At 48.1% G+C, this 19,309-nt stretch overlaps 1 protein-coding gene across 1 annotated transcript; it reads right to left on the reverse strand.

Annotated features, from left to right (window-relative positions):
- Positions 1–782: 782 nt before the first annotated feature.
- LOC125438579 (cathepsin S-like) lies at positions 783–18,505 on the reverse strand. The gene is made up of 6 exons (XM_048507021.1): positions 18,437–18,505; positions 10,957–11,099; positions 10,402–10,524; positions 2,620–2,772; positions 1,719–1,943; positions 783–962 (listed from the first exon to the last, which is right to left on the reverse strand). The coding sequence occupies exons 2-6, from the start codon at positions 11,083–11,085 to the stop codon at positions 783–785; spliced, it is 810 nt and encodes a 269-aa protein (XP_048362978.1). The 5' UTR covers positions 11,086–11,099; positions 18,437–18,505.
- Between the last annotated feature and the right edge of the window lie 804 nt (positions 18,506–19,309).

A 19,309-nucleotide genomic window follows, 5' to 3' on the forward strand; every position in this document is an offset into this window, starting at 1 on the left:
CCAACCCTTAAGCTTCTTAATGGCTTGCCAAATTAAAGATGGCAAGAGAGAACTTAAAAAGACATTTTAATACCGCTCTGGTAAGTAAGTGATGTAATGTCACAGCTTGGGTGGTCCAGGCTAACAGTGTCATATCTTGGAAGCTGGCCTCGGCTGACAGCGCCGGGCGGTGGGAAATGCGTTGATCCCGAACATGGCTCCGTGGCGCCGTCTTCCCTGTAATCCTATGGTATTTGCAATCTCAGGCGCTTCCGCCGCAGTACGCTGGGGTTAGTGCGGTACATGGCCTTAGCCAACCCCAAAGCGTGGCAATATCTGAAAACAGACAGGTTCGGGGAGCAGCAGCAGCAGCAGAAGGACATTGCTTTCACCTCCTGCACGTGAACTCCCAAAAGCACCTGGTGGGCCACTGCGAGTAGCAGAGTGCTGGACTAGATGGACTCTGGTCTGATCCAGCTGGCTCTTTCTTACATTCTTAAGCTGACTCATGGAGACCTGTAAGGTTTTCAGGGCAAGAGCCGTACAGAGTTGCTTTACTGTTGCCTGTCTCTGCATAGCAATCCTGCACTTTCTTGTTAGTTTACCCATGCACTGTTGAACCTGCTTAGCCATTTGGGTCCCCATTGGGGAGAAGGAAGGGGGGGAGATCTAAATGAAGTAAATAATTTTTTAAAAAACATAGGACAACTGAATTTCTAAACACTTCATCCTGTAAAAATGGGTGGCCTAATTGTTTTGTTTTTGTTTGCTTGCTGTTTTCTTAATGTGAAACATTATGTTGCCTAGTAGAACTCACCTGACTTAAACAGGTAGAATGTAAAACGAGTCGCATCTATAGCGACAGAGATGGGACCGACAGAGGCGACGGCAACCTTCAAGGCAGCTTCATCAGAAGATGGAAGTTGAACGTATCTAGAACAGGTGGCAGCTCGTGCACTCGGGTTATAACGGCACGGTCCTTCCTGGAAGAAGTAAAAATCAGAAAAGGCCGGGAAAACTCAGAGCTCTCTCTCTCTCTTTTTTACATTTTAATTTTCTTTTATTCAGATCCAAAATGTCATCTCCTATCACAGAAAATATACGGTAATTGAACTTCATTTCAGCATTCATACACGAACATAATTACATTCATATATTACATTTTCAAACGTCTTGTTTCAGGAATATCATATATCTAATTTAAGCAACCAATATATAGTAGTAGTAGTAGTAGTAGTAGTAGAAGAAGAAGAAGAAGAAGAAGAAGAAGAAGAAGAAGAAGAAGAAGAAGAAGAAGAAGAAGAAGAAGAAGAAGAAGAAGAAGAAGAAGAAGAAGAAGAAGAAGAAGAAGAAGAAGAAGAAGAAAGAATTTGGATTTCTATCCCCCCTTTCTCTCCTGCAGGAGACTCAAAGGGGGTTACAATCTTCTTGCCCTTCCCCCCTCACAACAAACACCCTGTGAGGTAGGTGGGGCTGAGAGAGCTCCGAGAAGCTGTGACTAGCCCAAGGTCACTCAGCTGGCGTTTGTGGGAGTGTACAGGCTAACCTGAATTCCCCAGATAAGCCTCCACAGCTCAGACTGCAGAGCTGGGAATCAAGCCCGGTTCCTCCAGATTAGATACACGAGCTCTTAACCTCCTACGCCACTGCTGCTCCTACACACACACACACAACCAGGGGAACATTTGGGGTAGATCAAAATGCCTTTAACTAAGCAAGACTTATTAAACGATACAAACCTTGGCAGTATACGGATAGGATGCTTCGGACTCAATGCCTTTATTATCAATGATATATTGGAAAGCGTTGGTCATGAAGCCCCCGTTACACCCGTGGTTTCCATACATACTGGAGCAATCCACAAGGTTCTGTGGGCTGAGAGAGATCAGCTTTCCAGTTTTGAGCTGCAGCTGGCCTTCCAGAGCCTCGGCAGCACTAAAAGCCCAACAGGAACCACAGGAACCCTAAAAGAGAGAGGCTATTCAGATACAGCAAGCTGGAAAACAATATATTTGAGGGGAAAATAATATATTTGAGGGGGAAAACCTGCAGCGCTGTAGCTAAGGAAAATGAAGCAGACTCCAAGTTTTCTCCCCCTCCCATGGCCCCCCACGCCCAGTGGTGGGATCAAAACATTTTAGTAACAGGTTCCCATGGTGGTGGGATTCAAACAGTGGCGTAGCCTTCTGGTAGTGAGGACATGGCCGGGCATTCGAGTGAGGGCTGTAACAGGGCGCGCCCATGCATGTGGAATCATGAACCAGGGAAGCAGATACTTGCGCAAAGGTGCAGGTTGCCACGCACGCCGGTGCACCTCCTGCTAGACTGCTTCAAGTTCTGCGCGCTACTGCTGAGGGGTTTAACTAAGACAAAAATCACATGGCAAAATCACCAATTAGTAACCCTCGGCACACACAAATAATTAGTAACCTACTCTTGGGGACCTGTGAGAACCTGCTGGATCCCACCTCTGCCCACGCCCCACTTACCTTAGCTGGTGAGGCCAGGCAGGGATGCCCGGCAGCAGGGGAAGGAGGAAGGGTGTGGGGGGCAATTTTCCGCCCCCCCTTGTGACACCAACGGCAGCCGCCCAGGGCGCCTATCCCTACGCAGCCCCGTGGAAGCTATGCCACTGCTCACCTGGTTCTTCACCTCTGTGACACATCCTTTTTCCCTCCAGTCTATGGAATCGGGGATTTTGACCTCAGGCTCTGACTTGAAATAGGTAGAATTCTGATTCCATGAGCGAGGAAGTTTCAGTCCAGTCAGCAAAGCGTGTACTTCCTCGCTGGTCTACAGAAAGGAGCATAGATTTTTTTAAAAAAACCTATTGTTGATTTTAGGGATGCCAGCCTTCACGTGGGACCTGGGGATCCCCCAGAGCATAGGTATCAAACTCGAACCCTCCAGATGTTATGGACTACAGTTCCCATCGTCCCTTGCCAGCTGGCAGGGGACGATGGGATCTGTAGTCCATAACATCTGGAGGGGCGCAAGTTTGACACCTGTGCCCCAGAGTTACAACTCATCTCCAGACTACAGAGATCAGTTCCTTTGGGGGGGGGAGGGCTTTGGACCATGGACTCTGTGGTATTGTATCCCACTGGGGTCCCATTCCCCCCCCCACCCACCCAGGATTCATCCCCAAATCCCCAGGAGCTCTTGGTGAGTTCTAATTCAGCACTTTCATATTGTACGTTGCTTTTTTTTTTGCAGTGTTTTTTAGACCTTCAGCAGGATATCCAGGAAGATTATCATGTGTTGCAGTTTCTTACGTCAGGTTGGAGTTCATAGATTCCCCCACGTAGGAACTGACATTTGTCTAACAGGCGCAACTGGCACATGATGGAATATATGTTTTATTATGTATGGTTTTAATCTTTTAGCTGCCTTGGTGACCCAGAAGAGGCCAGAAAGGCAGGGTACATATTGTGTAAATAAATTAAATGTATATACTAAATTGGCGAATGTGTCAGTGGATTAACATAACTAGTCTTATGGCAAATTTTCCACAAAGGTTGGGAAATTACTTTAAAAAACCTGTTTTACAAAATATCATGCAGTCTTTTTAAAATCAAACACAAATCTCTGCTTCTTTTTAAAAATCTACCTTGCCCCTTTCTGGAAAGAGGTTTGCCTTTGTGGGAAATACTAGGTGGGTACTTGGAAGGAAAAGTGAAAGAAAAACTCCAAAATTAGATTTGACAAACGTGAGAAGAAGAGGAAGAAGAGTTTGGATTTATACTTCACCTTTGTCTCCTGTAAGGAGACTCAAAGGAGCTTACAAGCTCCTTTCCCTTCTCTCCCCACAACAGACACCATGTGAGGTAGGTGGGGCTGAGAGAGTTCGGAGAGAAATGTGACTAGCCCAAGGTCACCCAACAGGAATGTAGGAGTGCAGAAACACATCTGGTTCACCAGATAAGTCTCCACCATTCAGGTGGAGGAGTGGGGAATCAAACCTGGTTCTCCAGATTAGAATCCACCTGCTCTTAACCATTACATCATGCTGGCTCTCCTTGAGTCACCTTGAACATTGTGAGCAGGCAAGATAACCTTTTATCAGGTAAACAGATAGAATTCTACCCTGAAATACATACCGTGTTTCCCCGAAAATAAGACAGTGTCTTATATTAATTTTTGCTCCCAAAGATGCGTTATATCTTATTTTCAGGGGATGTCTTATATTTCTGTGTTCTGTTCAGTGAACATACTTCAAACGCCAAAAGCACCTTTCTGATCTTACTTTTGGGAATACCTTATAATGCACTTCAGCTGTAGTCGACCGCGGTCAGCGTAAAAGAAGCAGACGAGGCGGAGATAACATCTAGTGGAGATAAGCCAGCGGGAGACGGAGAGTCCGTGTTCCTAACAAGTCTCCCGTCTACCCGGTTCCCTGGCACCTTTATTGTTATCCTGTGGGAAGTGTAGGAGGGAGGACCCGGGGAGGAGTTCGGGCCAGTCAGGAGATCATCATGTGATGCATGATCTCATCTGGCTACGTCTTGGAGAGGGGCGTGCAGCGTCTGAGCCTAATCCTCACCTGGGGGCAAGACCATTGTCCTAAGCCCGGTGATTGAGATCGAACAGTTCACTGACCATTAGCTCATGGGGGGGATGAGAGTGGGGAGTGCGTCGACCCGGCAAGGCCGCGGAGTCGTTAAGCGTCCCAACGTTCTACCACAGCGCTGCTGGAGTGCGGCAGTGCACTACTACATCTCCTCCTTTTATTTTAGAAAAGGGGCAGCTAAAGAGGCGATTTAAAGGGCGCTTGTCTCCTCCGCCCGTCAGTCAAGCTGACCAAGCTGCTTGTGTAACGGTAGAACTTGGCTGCGGGGTAAGGAAATTGAGGGCTTCTTACACCTGCGTTACAGGCAATGAACGCAATGAGCGAAACAAAGATCCGATAATAAAGGCACACAGGTGAAACCAATGAGCTGTACAATAGCACTCAACCATCCTCCGGCAGCCAGCTCCAGAGGGCTGATGACCACCAATGGAGCAAAGAGCTTATCATACTTCAGATTAGATACAACTTCTTGCAGCTCATACTTTCATATGAATCAATTGGGAATTATCAGAAGATTAAAACAGCACATATTATGTACATTCTCTGGCAGTGATGTAATAGCAATAAGTAATCAATGGCGGCGATTGTCTAGGGCCGGCTTGGCCAGTTCCTGCTGCTGGGAGGCCAGGCGTCCGAGCAATGGAAATTAAATTGATGGAAGCCATAGGGCACAGGCCAGCCGGCCAATAGTCTTGGTGTTACAGGAAACAAGTCGGGGGGCTCCCACAAGGGGAAGTTGCGAGGAGACAGGCTCCGCCTTGGAGAGAGAGGCGACAGCGATACGTTTCGACAGGAGGGTTGAGGCGGAAGCGGGGCGGCAGAATACCGATTAGACTTGGGGTAGCAGAAGTCCGGCAGACAGACAGGCGGAAATGCAGCAATAACAAATAACATAACTTCAAAATTGGGGCATGCAATAAATTCAAACAATGAAAACATGGCTAAGCGATACATAGGCTGGATGATTAATGCGGAAGGAGGCAACCCGTGGTTGCATAATTGTCCAATGCATGGCTCTTGCTGTTTGACTACCAAGGCTACAGAAGCGATGGCGTTAAAGTCCATGGATTTCTCTCAAGAAACGTAGGGAGAAACTACTGATAGTCTTTAGCATTACGGAGTTCGGTGATTCTCACGAACAAGGTTGTCGAGAGAAGCGTGTTCCAACAATATTCAAAGGCTGAGAACAGCGGAGAAGTTCAAGGGTTAATCCTCAGGAATGTCCCTGGCTGCAACTCCAAGCCTCAACCAGAGGCTGAGAGGGAGAATAGCGATTGTAGATGAGGGTGCCCAGCAACCGCGGCATCAACCTCTAGAACTGCTTGGCCAGGCCTTACGTTCCCCCAGTGGCCCCAAAGTGGGCTGTGATCCTTGTGGAAGAATGGGTGTGCGGCTCCAGAGATCCCTCCCATCTCGGCCCAGGCTGGGGGGCAATCCCGGACCCCTCTCGACAGAGGCGGGTCCGGGGATCCTCCAGGGAAGCCCGCTCCATCTCGGATAGGAGCTGGTCTGGCATAGCGAGCTGGACTCCTGTATGGAAGAGAAAAGACAAACGGCCTTTTCCTAGGGGTTTTAGCGTGCTGAAGGTTAGTCCTTATAGATGACAGTGGAAGGCTGGGCCTGAGTGGTGGGGCGGGCAATTTTTTTGATAGAGAATAGAGAAGGTACTTTGGATATGGTCTGCTGGATGAGACCTTGATTGGGTCAATAGGGGGGGGGAACTGCTCCCCTTTTTTTCCGTTGTTTGGCCAAGCTTTTAGATTTAGAGCGAGTTGGCCCATTCGACGGCGATCACTTGCAACATTCAAGGTTAAGAGATACAAGGCAGGAATTGCCGAGAGCTTAGGAGAAGGGAAGGTCATATCAGGTCGGATGTTTGTTTGTAAAAGCGATCCCAATCACCGTCTAAGGTGTAGGTTTTGCAAAAGTAACCCGAACAATTCACAATTATAGTCATATCGTATGTAGCATCTATAGGAAAGATACAGAGAAGATGCAAAGAAAACAGTTCCTGGGCTTGAGGTTTGATCACAGGAGCAAATTGAGAGGGTTTGCAAAACCCTTTATCAGATCCTAGATCTAGAGGGTGGTCGTCAGCCAACAGAAAGAAGGGAGGGTGTGCAGAAAAGGAGGCAGGGGAAGGATTTGTAGCTCTACCTTCCCTCACGTGTTAAGGGACTGGCGGTTTGAGCTCGTTTCCCTACCTTCCTGGCCGGAGGCTGTGTAAGATGGGGTGTGGCTGAGACCCCCCCCTTGGCTGTGACTAGCCAGGGAAGCTCAGCAGAAGAGCATTGAGACATGAAAATGATTTTGGCTTCATATGGCTGCATACGCCAATGTAGCAGTGTGACTCAGATGGAATGAGGAAAAAGGTTCTCAGGGAGGTTTGAGGAAAAGTTTTGAAGGTTTAAACTAAGATGGAGGTGGCTTGGAAGCAGGTCCCCATCCCGGTATCCTGGGAAGCCTTGAGCTGTGTCCGTTTAAAGCCCGGATGCTGTAATGAAGTGAAAGCCTTTCAAGACATTGGCACATAATCAGAAAAACTTTTAATTGAAGCACAAGGCATAGCTTGGGAAGCAATGGAAAAAAATCCCCTATGAGGGGAAACTTTGGGGTCTCTTGAAGGGGCAAGACATACAAGAACTGTATGGGCATACAGGCACATATAAGGTAACAAGGAGGGATTACAACTCTGATTTGAGATCTTGCTCTCTCTGAGGTACTGGCTTGATTTTGCTTGCCACTGGGAGCTTTTGAGCTTAGGGGCTTTGCACGAAGTGCAGAGGCTATGAGATTTAGTTTGAACCTTACAGCTGGAGAGACCAAGGGAGCTAGCTTCTTCCACGAGGACTTTTGGCTTAAGGCCATTGTGTGAAGCATCTTCCCTTTTCCATGCCTCCATTGTCCCTGTGGATTGGCTATGGGGCATTCTGAGGAGGAGTTCAAAGCGGCAGTCCTCTTCGTCCAGCATTTCTTTCTGTTGCAATTCAGTGACTGTGGACTCTGCAGAGATTTTGAAATGGAGTGCCATTCTGGGGAGCACTGGCGGAGAGCATAGTGACTTTAGAGTAGAAGAGGGAGCTAGCAAGGCAGAGGTATATAGGCGTGGGGGGGGGCGAGCAGAGATTTAGATTAAGCTGAACTTAAGATTAGACTCAAGAGTGAGCATGGAGGCAGGGTGTTCAAGGTGAACTTGGCAGTTTCTGGCGGGATGTTTGTCATACTTGGATGGATGGCTCCCTGGTGCATGGGGTCGATGACCCCTGGGATGATGAACAACCCCTGTTCAGCGTGGAGGCACAGCAAGACCAGCTAATGGTCTCCGTGGGGATGGGATCACTGCTCACTGAGCACAGACATGAAAGTCATATAAGGGGAGCTCCGAGGGGAAGGGTTTGAGGAGTCGCCGGATCTTGGTTCCGGGCTGGGGAGATGCCAGCGGGCCTCCCCAGCAGGGCATTGGGGGCGCCGGCCCTGGAGCTTTCCTGGGGAGTCTTAGCCCTCTGGGAGAGACCCTCCTCCGTCAAGCTGTAGGCCCCCCAGCGGGCAGCCTACAATTCCTCGGAAATGTCTAGCTTGCAATTGAAACACCCTTTCGTCTGGAGGCTGCCTCATGGCAGCGGAGCGGCGACTAAGGCTGGCTTGATGGGCGAAAGACCCGATATCCCTGGCAAACTTTAGGCATCGGCCAGCTTCGGGGTTCCTTCTAGGCCTGTATTGATAAACTGCGGCACTCAGCGACGTTCTCCTTGGCAAAGGCTTAAGAGTTAGCCCTGGGCCTCTCGTTGTCAACCTACCTGCCTCTTGAGGGCGCACCATGAGCCTGTTCTAAACCGGCATGGAGCTCTTGGGGTTTTGCGGATGGTGGAGAGAAACTCTGGGTTAGCTGGCGGCATTGGGAACTTTGATAAATATATAGAGCACACTCAGAAGGCGACCGTAAGGGTGGCCTCAGGCAGGTTTTAATCTGATACGTTGGGGTTGGCCGAAAGCATGAGCCGTAAAGCTGGCGGCTGTGTAGGCGCCGCTTGACATCCCCTACTGATACTGCTGGTGGAACTTCAGCTTTCCCAGATCACAAATTGTGCGGAGATCAGGAGCATGCGGAAGGTGGTCTTCCAGTCGTCTGGAACCATTGGGTGAGGACCGCTTGCGATAGCCTCCAGCATACCTCTCGCGTGGGGCTAGTGACTCCCTACGTCCGCGTAAGCTGAGGAGCTCAGTGAGGATGTTATAGCTTAAAGAGGCGGTACTTTCGACAATGATGGAATGGCAGCCGCCTCCCCCATCAGTATCTGTGAAGTGGGCCGGGGCCTGAAATGCAAGAGATCTCGGCATCGTCTTCCGTCAGGGTTTCTTTCTTCTGCAGATCGTGTATCGTTCTCGAGTTTTGAAACCAGCCATTATCAATAGCTGTGGAGATACAGTGGCCGAGAAAATGAAGGCGGAACAAGGAGAGGCGGCTGAGCAGCGAGAGAGAAGTTGGAGTAGGTGAAGAGGTGAGGCAGAAGGAGGACAATCAATTTAGTGGATAGAAAATTCCGGGTTGAAATTGAAGGTGAAAGATGTCGAAGATGACCTACAGCAAGGGAGCCGTAGGTCTACGGAGCTGATGACAAAACATTGTCTCCACGTCAGTAGCGACGCATCGGTAGCGAGGCTCTGTATCTTGAAAAGTCGTGATGTTTTCAGTCCTTAAGATTCCAATGTCCCCTCTGGGTACCATGGACATTGAGCTTCAATCTCCTCAACCAATTTGCGCGCTCCCTTCTCTTCACGGGGACCCTGCATTTAAGTTAGCAGCTTTCAGTTCGTCAGCGTTATGTCATAAGCCCTGCTTTTGCAAGCTCCCATACTCACCGGTGTTCCGTCGGACGAGAGTGTCCTAGGGCCGTGTCTCTGAATCGCCCGATCCAGAGGACGAAGGCGATACAGCTGATGGTCCCCTGGATCGCCCGATCAGCGGACCGGTATCGCTGACCCTTCCCAGAGCGACGGTGAAGCAGGGTGGAGGTTGAGGATTCCGGGTTTGGCACCAACATGAGTCGACCCGCAGCGGTCAAGCGTAAGAACGCAGGCGCAGGCGCCGGAGATAACATCTGGTGGAATGACGCCAGCGGCGGGGAGACCCGGTCCGTGTTCCTAGCGAAGTCTCCCGTCTGCGGTTACAGGCACCTTTATTGTTATCCTATTGGGCGCAGTGGTGGGAGAGGAGGACCGGGGAGTTCCGGAGAGGCGGGAGATGGGGAGATCATCATGTGATGCATGATCTCATCTGGCTACGTGCGGAGAGGAGCGTACGCGTCTGAGCCTAATCCTCACCTGGGGGGCAAGACCATTGTCCCTGCGCCCGGTGATTGAGTCAGACAGTTCATGACCCGTGACTCATGGGGGGATGAGGAGTGGGGGTGCGATGCGACCGGCAAGGCCGCAGGTCCGTTGGCGTCCCAACGTTCTACTACGGCGCTGCTGGGTCGGCAGTGCACTACTACATTCAGCAAAACCTCTACTACGTCTCATTTTCCGGGGATGTCTTATATTCGGGGAAACAGGGTAAAAATGATTTAATTGTCATAGAAAAACTGACATAATTAGATCATTTCTATGTCCTAGTGCTGTTTTGCCTTCACAAACACGCGCAGGAAGACCTCATGAACTGCTACAATAGCAGGATGGTTCCAAGCAAGAACACGTGCAAACATCTGTTGAATGGGAGAACATCTTCACCCCCAACTTTTCTCAGGCAAATCTCCGGCTCAGAATGGAAAACAGGCTTTACAACAAACAGTGGCCATTTTCTGGATGTCGAAGGGTACTCTGGGGTCCCCTCTGTAAGATACATTTTTACTAACCATATCACCAAGATGATTCATGCCAAGGTCATAAGAATGCAGTCCCAGAGAATGTTCAAGATTATGCAGTGTGATTAATTTCAAGTTTTTTTCCCACGTCGTTCGACGACTCTCTTCCTCATTCTAGGAATCAAAGCAGAAGCTTCCATTTATCAGACAAACAAGAGGAAAATGTTGAGGCCATTTTCAAGCCTCCAGAACCATGCATTGCCCTCCTTATATTAAAGAAAAATGGGCCTCATTTCATTGTTTGTTGCTAAAGCTCCCCCACAGTTGAGTCTACTGGACCCAATCGTACAAATTAGAAGAAAAACTTTATTAAGAGAGCCATGTTTCCAGCAGGGGCGTACCACCCAGGGGGGTCAAATGGGGTCAAATGAGGTCCACCAGATTTTGCACCGGGCTATATTTTCCCTAGATACACCTCTGACCTCCGGGGCACAATTCTGTCTCAAGGCTTAGAGCTGAATGCATTCTTTCTTTCTCCCCAAAGCATCCGAAAGCATATTGTTGGAATTTTTATATCTTGATGTCCAAGTAAGCCTGTGGGCATACCTCATTTCTGTATTCCTTGCTGTGTTTTTTCTTCCAAAGCTCCCAGTGGCTGTCCAATGTGGTATCCTTCTGCCAGCTTGCAGATGCTGTTGCAGCATACGCCAGGAAAATCCAGGGCCACAATTCCATCCTCTGGAGGCACGCTACCTTTCAAGGAGGAAGAGAGAGGGAGAGCAAGGGAGCAGGTGTCAGGCATTTTAGAATATTTGTTGGTGGATATACGTTATTTTTTTTTAAAAAAAATTATTGTATCATTTGAGTTTTACAGTTTATAATAATTTCTTCTTCATACATTTTCAAACAATACATTTCCCCCCTTTTCTCCCTCCCCCCGTTTCATCTTCTTCATAGTTTTGTCACACAAACAGCAGTGAGTTCATTCTCTGTAGCCTCTTCTCCCATATTTCTTCATTGACGCGAGCTTCTTTCATCCAGTCCACATATATTATCCATATCTTCAAAATTTCATTCTGTTTATCTTGCCACGTCTTGGATATACATTATTAACAGAGTTTAGCAGATACCAGGAAAGACCTAGATAATAGTGAGTTGCTTAGTATAATAGTTTACTAGCGAAAAGGATAGGGTAACAGAGATTAAACAATAAATACTATTCTGTATTGTTACATATTTACAGTTGCCTCATGCTTGACCAACAGCATAGCAAGAACTGAGAGTCTGAGAACAAAGGAAGGAAGTTGACTTTATAACTTCAGGGCTCACAAACACGTAAGCAATGGCTATTCAAACTGGCCGATGGCTAATCAATAGGCCAGCTCATTAGAGTGTGACCTTCCTGTTTACACAAAAACAGACGGCTGAGGTGCCGTCCCTTATATTCCATGCCACCTTCGGAATTATATATGAGATCAACCGCCGATGGGTCGAGCTGAGCTACTGATTCTGATATTGACGCTGATAACGAACTTGATATCTGATCGATAAAGTTGTGGAGTTACTGGATGCTTAAAATGTTTTAATTATTATGTAATTTATGATATTATAGGGGATTGTTGATTGTTGACGTGGATTTGGTATGGAAACTGTGCACATATATCAAATCAAAGTAATAAATAAATAATAAATAAATAAATAAATATGAAGAAGAAGAAGAAGAAGAAGAAGAAGAAGAAGAAGAAGAAGAAGAAGAAGAAGAAGAAGAAGAGGAGGAGGAGGAGGAGGAGGAGGAGGAGAAGGAGGAGTTTGGATTTATATCCCCCCTTTCTCTCCTGCAGGAGACTCAAAGGGGCTTACAATCTCCTTGCCCTTCCCCCCTCACAACAAACACCCTGTGAGGTAGGTAGGGCTGAGAGAGTTCCGAGAAGCTGTGACTAGCCCAAGGTCACCCAGCTGGTGTGTGTGGGAGTGCACAGGCTAAGCTCAATTCCCCAGATAAGCCTCCTCAGCTCAGGCAGCAGAGCTGGGAATCAAACCCGGTGGTTCCTCCAGATTAGATACACGAGCTCTTAACCTCCTACGCCACTTCTGCATGCGCACACACACACACACACACACACACACACACACACACACACACACACACAGACACTTTCATGACTGGTTGTGACAGATACTTGCAAATACGAACAATATTACACTTCTTAGGTGCCATAACACAGGCAGAAGCACTGCAGAATCTAGAAGACCTGCAGACCAGAGTGTGGAGGACTGCCCCCGGCTCTTGTTTCTGTTTTAAAGACTGAGCCCTGTCCTTAAGCTTTTACATTAACTGCCAATCAAGGTGAGCAGGGCCAGCGCTGGTTTCAGACTTTGGGGGCTCCCGGGCAGACGGTGTCTCTCACCGTGCTCAGGAGCCAGCTGAGGCAACCTCCTCCCCACTCCTGATCTGGCCTGCCAAGCCACTCCAAGCACCCACCCACCCCATTCCTGATCTAACTTGCTGAGCCCGCTGCACCCACAAACCCCACCATTATATGGCCTAACAATCCCACAATAGGCTTGTCAGCTGAGGCAGCCCCCTCCCCCCCTAAGAGCCTGGTGTGGCCTCATTAGCCAAGGCAACCCCCGCCCCCCATCGGACCCAACCAGTGGTGGGATCCAAAAATTTTAGTAACAGGTTCCCATGGTGGTGGGATTCAAACTGTGGCGTAGCGCCAATAGGGCTGGGCAGGGCACGATAGGGGCGTGGCCAGGCATTCCTGGGGCGGGGCATTCCTGGGTGGGGCTGAGGCAAGGACACAGCCGCTGCGCCAGTCCTTGGGCGGGAAACAAATGCACGCAGGTGCAGGCTGCCACGCATGCCGGTGCACCTCTTGCTAGACTGCTTCAAGTTCTGAGCGCTACTGCTGAGAGGAGTGGCGTAACTAAGGCCAAAATCACGTGACAAAATCACCAGTTAATAAGCCCCTCTGGGCACACACAAATAATTAGTAAACTACTCTCGGGAACCTGTGAGAACCTGCTGGATCCCACCTCTGGACCCAACCCAACCAGTCATGTCTGGCCCTCGTAGCAAATGACTTCAGCACCCCGATCTAGTGGGCTCTGGCGGCTCCTAATGCTCACGGTAGGCTGCGCTGCACATATGCAGAAAATGTCCTGCATGGATACGATGGCACTATTGTTATTGCAGTGCCTTGCTTGTGTGAGCTCTGGGGAGACAATTTATTGTCCCTCCCGGTGATCCCTTCTACTGCTGAGGTGCAGCGGAGGGGGCTCGTGGGAGGGCTTTTTCTGTGGCAGGCCCCAATAGCCTCCCTGCAGAAATTCACCAGGCACCTACACTGTATGGATTTCAGGGCCTGGTTAAAACCTTCCTCTTTACTGAGGCCTTCAATGTGTGACTTCCAGCGTCCCCCGCATTGATGCTAGCTGAAGGGTGGGGGGAGGGTGGGGATTTTTAATGATGTTTTTTATTAATTGTTTTTAAACGATCTTTATGGTGGTTTTTAATGTTTATGTTTTATGTCTTTAGGATTGTATGTTTGAATGAATGAATGAGTGAATGAATGAATGAATGAATGAATGAATGAATGAATGAATGAATGAATGAATGAATGAATGAATGAATGAATGAATGAATGAATGAATTGTAAACCGGAGAAACTGAATCTGAGAGATGGTTACTTTCTTGAAACCACCAGAGTCTGTGCTGATCTGGACCCAAATTTTACGGTCTGTGCAGTCATCCTACCGTTATATCACATGCTGAATTGCAGCATTCAGCTTTTCTAAAATAAGGAAATGTTTTAATAGTATTGTTTACTCAGCTATAGACAGGGGTTGGGCAGGAGGCAGCAACTGAGCTTTTGCTAACTTCCTCCAAGTTAAATATACAGGAACTTTTCTTTGGTGACGGAAGGGAGTTTTAATTTTTCAGAAGTATAACTTTGTTCAGTTGACGGCTGCACGGGTCTACCAAAGCTTACGCCATGATAAACTAGTTAGCAATCAAGGTTGGAGCTTCCAGTTTTGAGAGCAACACGAAGCAGGTCCACTCAGTGTCTTGCTCAGATTTATTCAGTGGGGCTTACTTCCATGAAAGTCAGTTTTGGGCCTTAACATGTTTAGTCATGCAGCCTTTAAACTCCCTTCCTATAAAAACAAGGCCAACATCAACATCCCCCGGAGCAAGAGATCTGACAGAGCCTGTGGTTTCTGCCAGCTCCCACGGCCACCAACCCCTACCTGCAGTGGTGGGATCCAAAATTTTTAGTAACAGGTTCCCATGGAGGTGGGATTCAAACTGTGGCGTAGCGCCAATGGGGCTGGACGGGGCACGACGGGGCGTGGCCGGGCATTCTGGGGCGGGGCATTCCTGGGCGGGGCTGTGGCAAGGTCACTGGGCGGAAAACAAATGCACGCAGGCGCAGGCTGCCACGCACGCCGGTGCACCTCCTGCTAGACTGCTTCAAGTTCTGCACGCTACTGCTGAAAGGAGGGGCGTAACTAAGGCAAAATCACCAATTAGTAACCCCCTCTCGGCACACACAAATAATTAGTAACCTACTCTCGGGAACCTGTGAGAACCTGCTGGATCCCACCTCTGCCTACCTGCACACCTCCTCTGCCACCTGCCTGTGTGCCCTTACTTTGCCCACTTGCTTGCCAGAGCTCCACCTCATGTGTTTCTTGCTACCTGAGATGACCAGAACAGAAGAAGAAGAAGGAGGAGGAGGAGGAGGAGGAGGAGGAGGAGTTTGGATTTATATCCCCTCTTTCTCTCCTGCAGGAGACTCAAAGGGGCTTACAATCTCCTTGCCCTTCCCCCCTCACAACAAACACCCAGTGAGGTAGGTGGGGCTGAGAGAGCTCCGAGAAGCTGTGACTAGCCCAAGGTCACCCAGCTGGCGTGTGTGGGAGTGCACAGGCTAATCTGAATTCCCCAGAGAAGCCTCCACAGCTCAGGCGGCAGAGCTGGGAATCAAACCCGGTTCCTCCAGATTAGATACACAAGCTCTTAACTTCCTACGCCACTGCTGCGTAACTGCTAAGCAAAGAGAAGGAGACAGGCGCACCGGAGCCGCTCCAGACACACATACTTCTTGGGGCCTTTGAGGAAAGGGGATGCAGGTGGGTGGGGGTGTCATCTGCAGGCAGGAGAAGAGCCCACAGTCAGATGAGGGGGGTCTATGGGTGGGGGCAGGAAGAGGGTCCGACTGGGAGTCCCGATGATGGACAGAGGAAGGAGAGCTGAGCCCTTTCTACCCAGGGTTCATCCAAACCTGAAACTGTCCCTGTATAAAAACCTGTTCAAATGAACATTCCAGCATATAGTTTTTATTTTTTTTTTAAACTTTCATCTATATCCTGCCATTCTCCCCAATGAGGACTAAAAGCAACCCAAAGGCAGCATGGTGCAGTGGTTAGGAGCAGGTGAACTCTAATCTGGAGAACTGGGTTTGATTCTGCGCTCCTCCACATGATCGGTGTACACTGTACTGTTATTGGGCCAACTGGATTTGTTTCCCTGCTCCTACACATGATGGAGTGGGGATTCCAACCTGAGTCTAGATATCCTCTGCCTCATGGTGGATTTCCCAAAATCACTATCACCCTGAAAAAAACGGGTTCTTTTATGAGCTGGTCAAAGCTTCTGAGCTTCAAAAGCTTCAAAAGGCTCGTTGTTAATTATGTCTTTAACACAACTAATTGATATTATAGGGTTTATAGAAGTTTCTTAGGGAGGTGAATCATAGACTCATAGATTTGGAAGAGACCAGAAGGACCATCAAGTCCAACCCCCTGCCATGCAGGAACACACAATCAAAGCACTCCTGACAGATGGCCATCCAGCCTGTGTTTAAAAACCTCCAAAGAAGGAGACTCCGCCACAATCCTGATGTTTAGGTGAAATCTCTCCCTTCACCTTGAACTCCTGGTCCTAGTCTCTGGAGCAATGGAAAACAAGCTTTCTCCTGAGTGCTGCACAAAGCTCTTGTTCCCCTCTATACTTTGGGATCACACCCCAGAAATCTAGCCCTGCTGTATATTTAGAACAGCTTGTTAATTATAAGTACAGATGGGTCATGACCAGAGCAAGGTGCAACTCATTCCCCTCTGTCTATCTTCAAGGTTGTTTCCTTAACATCCCATGAAGTGAGCGTTGTTGTCGGTACTGTCCCAACACTATCGACTCAATTCTTCATATCCTGCTTTACTGTTCGAGGTATAATGATGTTAGAACCGATCTGGAAGCTTTACGACCTCTAGAATTTATGTTTTTCTCAGACAAATTAAAAATGTCTAAGCTATTGAACAGCCCTCATGTAGAAATTTCTGAAGCAGTGGCTCCATTTTTAATCCGTCTTCCACATGATATGTAACAATGATCCTGTTATTGTACTTGGAATGTACGGTACTTCCGGTTTCATGCCTAATAAAGGTTTTTGGATTGGATTGGAAGAAAACAAGCGGGCTCCCTCACCAACATGACATCCCTTCAAATATGTAAACATGGCTATCATGTCACCCCTTAACCTGCTCTTTGCCAAACTAAACATCCCCAGCTCCCTCAGTCTCTCCTTGTAGGGCATGGATTCCAGACCTTTGACCATCTTGGTCGCTTGTGTTCTGAAACCTGGCTAAGATGGTAGTGGGGATTCGACCCTCTGTGAAGGCGGTGAATTCCTCCTCTCCAGCGGTCTTCCAGCAGCATCTGGATGAACATCTGCCAGGGATGCTTTCGGCTGGTCCTGCATTGAGCAGGAAATTGGACTAGATGGCCTGTGTGGCCCCTTCCAATTCTATGGTTCTATGCACAGATATTTATTAGAAAAAGAGAAGAAAGGCAAAGAGGGACAGAAAGGCAAACAAGTGTTTGGAATATGCTGCCACAGGAGGTGGTGATGGCCACTAACCTGGATAGCTTTAAAAAGGGCTTGGACAGATTTATGGAGGAGAAGTCAATTTATGGCTACCAATCTTGATCCTCCTTGATCTCAGATTGCAAATGCCTTAGCAGACCAGGTGCTCAGGAGCAGCAGCAGCAGCAGAAGGCCATTGCTTTCACATCCTGCATGTGAGCTCCCAAAGGCACCTGGTGGGCCACTGCGAGTAGCAGAATGCTGGACTAGATGGACTCTGGTCTGATCCAGCAGGCTAGTTCTTATGTTCTTATGTTCTAAGTGCTTTTTCTGCGTGCTTCTAAAAAAGCAAAGTATGAATGGGGAAAGATATGAATTAGGCAAGTCAAGTAATACGAAATTATTTTATTTTACTTACGTTAAGAACATAAGAACATAAGAACAAGCCAGCTGGATCAGACCAGAGTCCATCTACTCCAGCTCTCTGCTACTCGCAGTGGCCCACCAAGTGCCATTGGGAGCTCACATGCAGGAGGTGAAAGCAATGGCCTTCTGCTGCTGCTGCTGCTCCAGAGCACCTGGACTGTTGAGGCATTTGCAATCTCAGATCAAAGAGGATCAAGATTGGTAGCCATAAATCGACTTCTCCTCCATAAATCTATCCAAGCCCCTTTTAAAGCTATCCAGGTGAGTGGCCATCACCACCTCCTGTGGCAGCATATTCCAAACACCAATCACACGTTACGTGAAGAAGTGTTTCCTTTTATTAGTCCTAATTCTTCCCCCCGTTATTTATAGTCTGCCTTTCTGACTGGGACTCAAGGCAGATTTCAGACAGTGAGCCTCTATATGATCAACAGTGTGGGACATTCAATAAACAAATGGAAGGATTTGTGCTGTTGGAGACTATTCAAGTCTTGGTTTTGTTGTTCCGTAACTTGTGAAAAGGGAGGGGTGTGACTCTAACTCCTCACCAGAGCATCTGACTTCCTTGGTGGTCTCCCATCCAAGTACTAACCTGGCCCAAGCCGGCTTAGTACCAAGACCTGATGACATTAGTTTAGTCTGAGCCTTGCTGTTATTACACAAGCAAAATATATGTTCAGATCACAAAGCAACATAATTCCCCCAGCATCCGTTTCCAAAGGACAGGTGCTTCCTCTATGCCGCTGTCCTGAAAAGAAAACCCCAGTGGAAAATGAACTTGTACGTACCTGAGTGTCTTTCAGGAAACGAGAGGTTTGGAGAGTCTTGCTGTGTGCCTGCGCTCAACTGAACTCCAGCTACAGTGAACAGAAAGGATAGTTTCAATTTCACACCCTTATCACATGAGCAGCCCCAGAACAAGGAAGCTGGCTGTGATTTTCACTTTCAGTGTGTCCGTAGCCAATGGTTGGATGCCGCTCAAAAGGTTCATTCTAACATGCAAAAGGGCACATTTTGCGCAGTCAGAAAATAAGATTTGCAGCAGGAAATCATTTTTGTGTGTGCGCGGTTAGCCATGTGGACTTTAAAAAAGAACAAGGTTATTTCTTAAGATAGATGAGAAAAAAGGTAAACAGAAATTTAAGATGATTTGTGTGCCCTCAGTCTTTATCATTAATAGTACATAATTGGAACCAACAGAGGGGTCAAATTCGCGGCCCTCCAGATGTTATGGACTACAGTTCCCACCATCCCCTGCCAGCATCATGATGGGAACTGTAGTCCATAACATCTGGAGGGCAGCAAGTTTGACACCTAAGGCAGTGGTGGGATCCAAAAATTTTAGTAACAGGTTCCCTCGCCAGCTCCCCCTCAGCAAAGGGGGCAGAGGCATACCTAGGCAAACCTGAGCCCTGGGCAAAACCTGAGTTGGATGCCCCCCCTATGGGCAGCCACCCCACCACGACCCCCCCAATTTTTTTTGCACCAGGTCATTTCTAAATCATCATCACATTATAGAAAATGCTCCAACTCACAAATCTGAACACAGCAATGGTGAAACACACAGGTTCTTTGATAGAGACTTTGGTGAAGGATAAAAGGTCACAGAAAGGACTGAGAATCAATGAATTGCAGTACCTGAAAGGGATTAACCCAGTACA

Source organism: Sphaerodactylus townsendi, linkage group LG01 (assembly GCF_021028975.2).
Source record: "Sphaerodactylus townsendi isolate TG3544 linkage group LG01, MPM_Stown_v2.3, whole genome shotgun sequence".
Classification (NCBI taxonomy): Eukaryota; Metazoa; Chordata; class Lepidosauria; order Squamata; family Sphaerodactylidae; genus Sphaerodactylus; species Sphaerodactylus townsendi.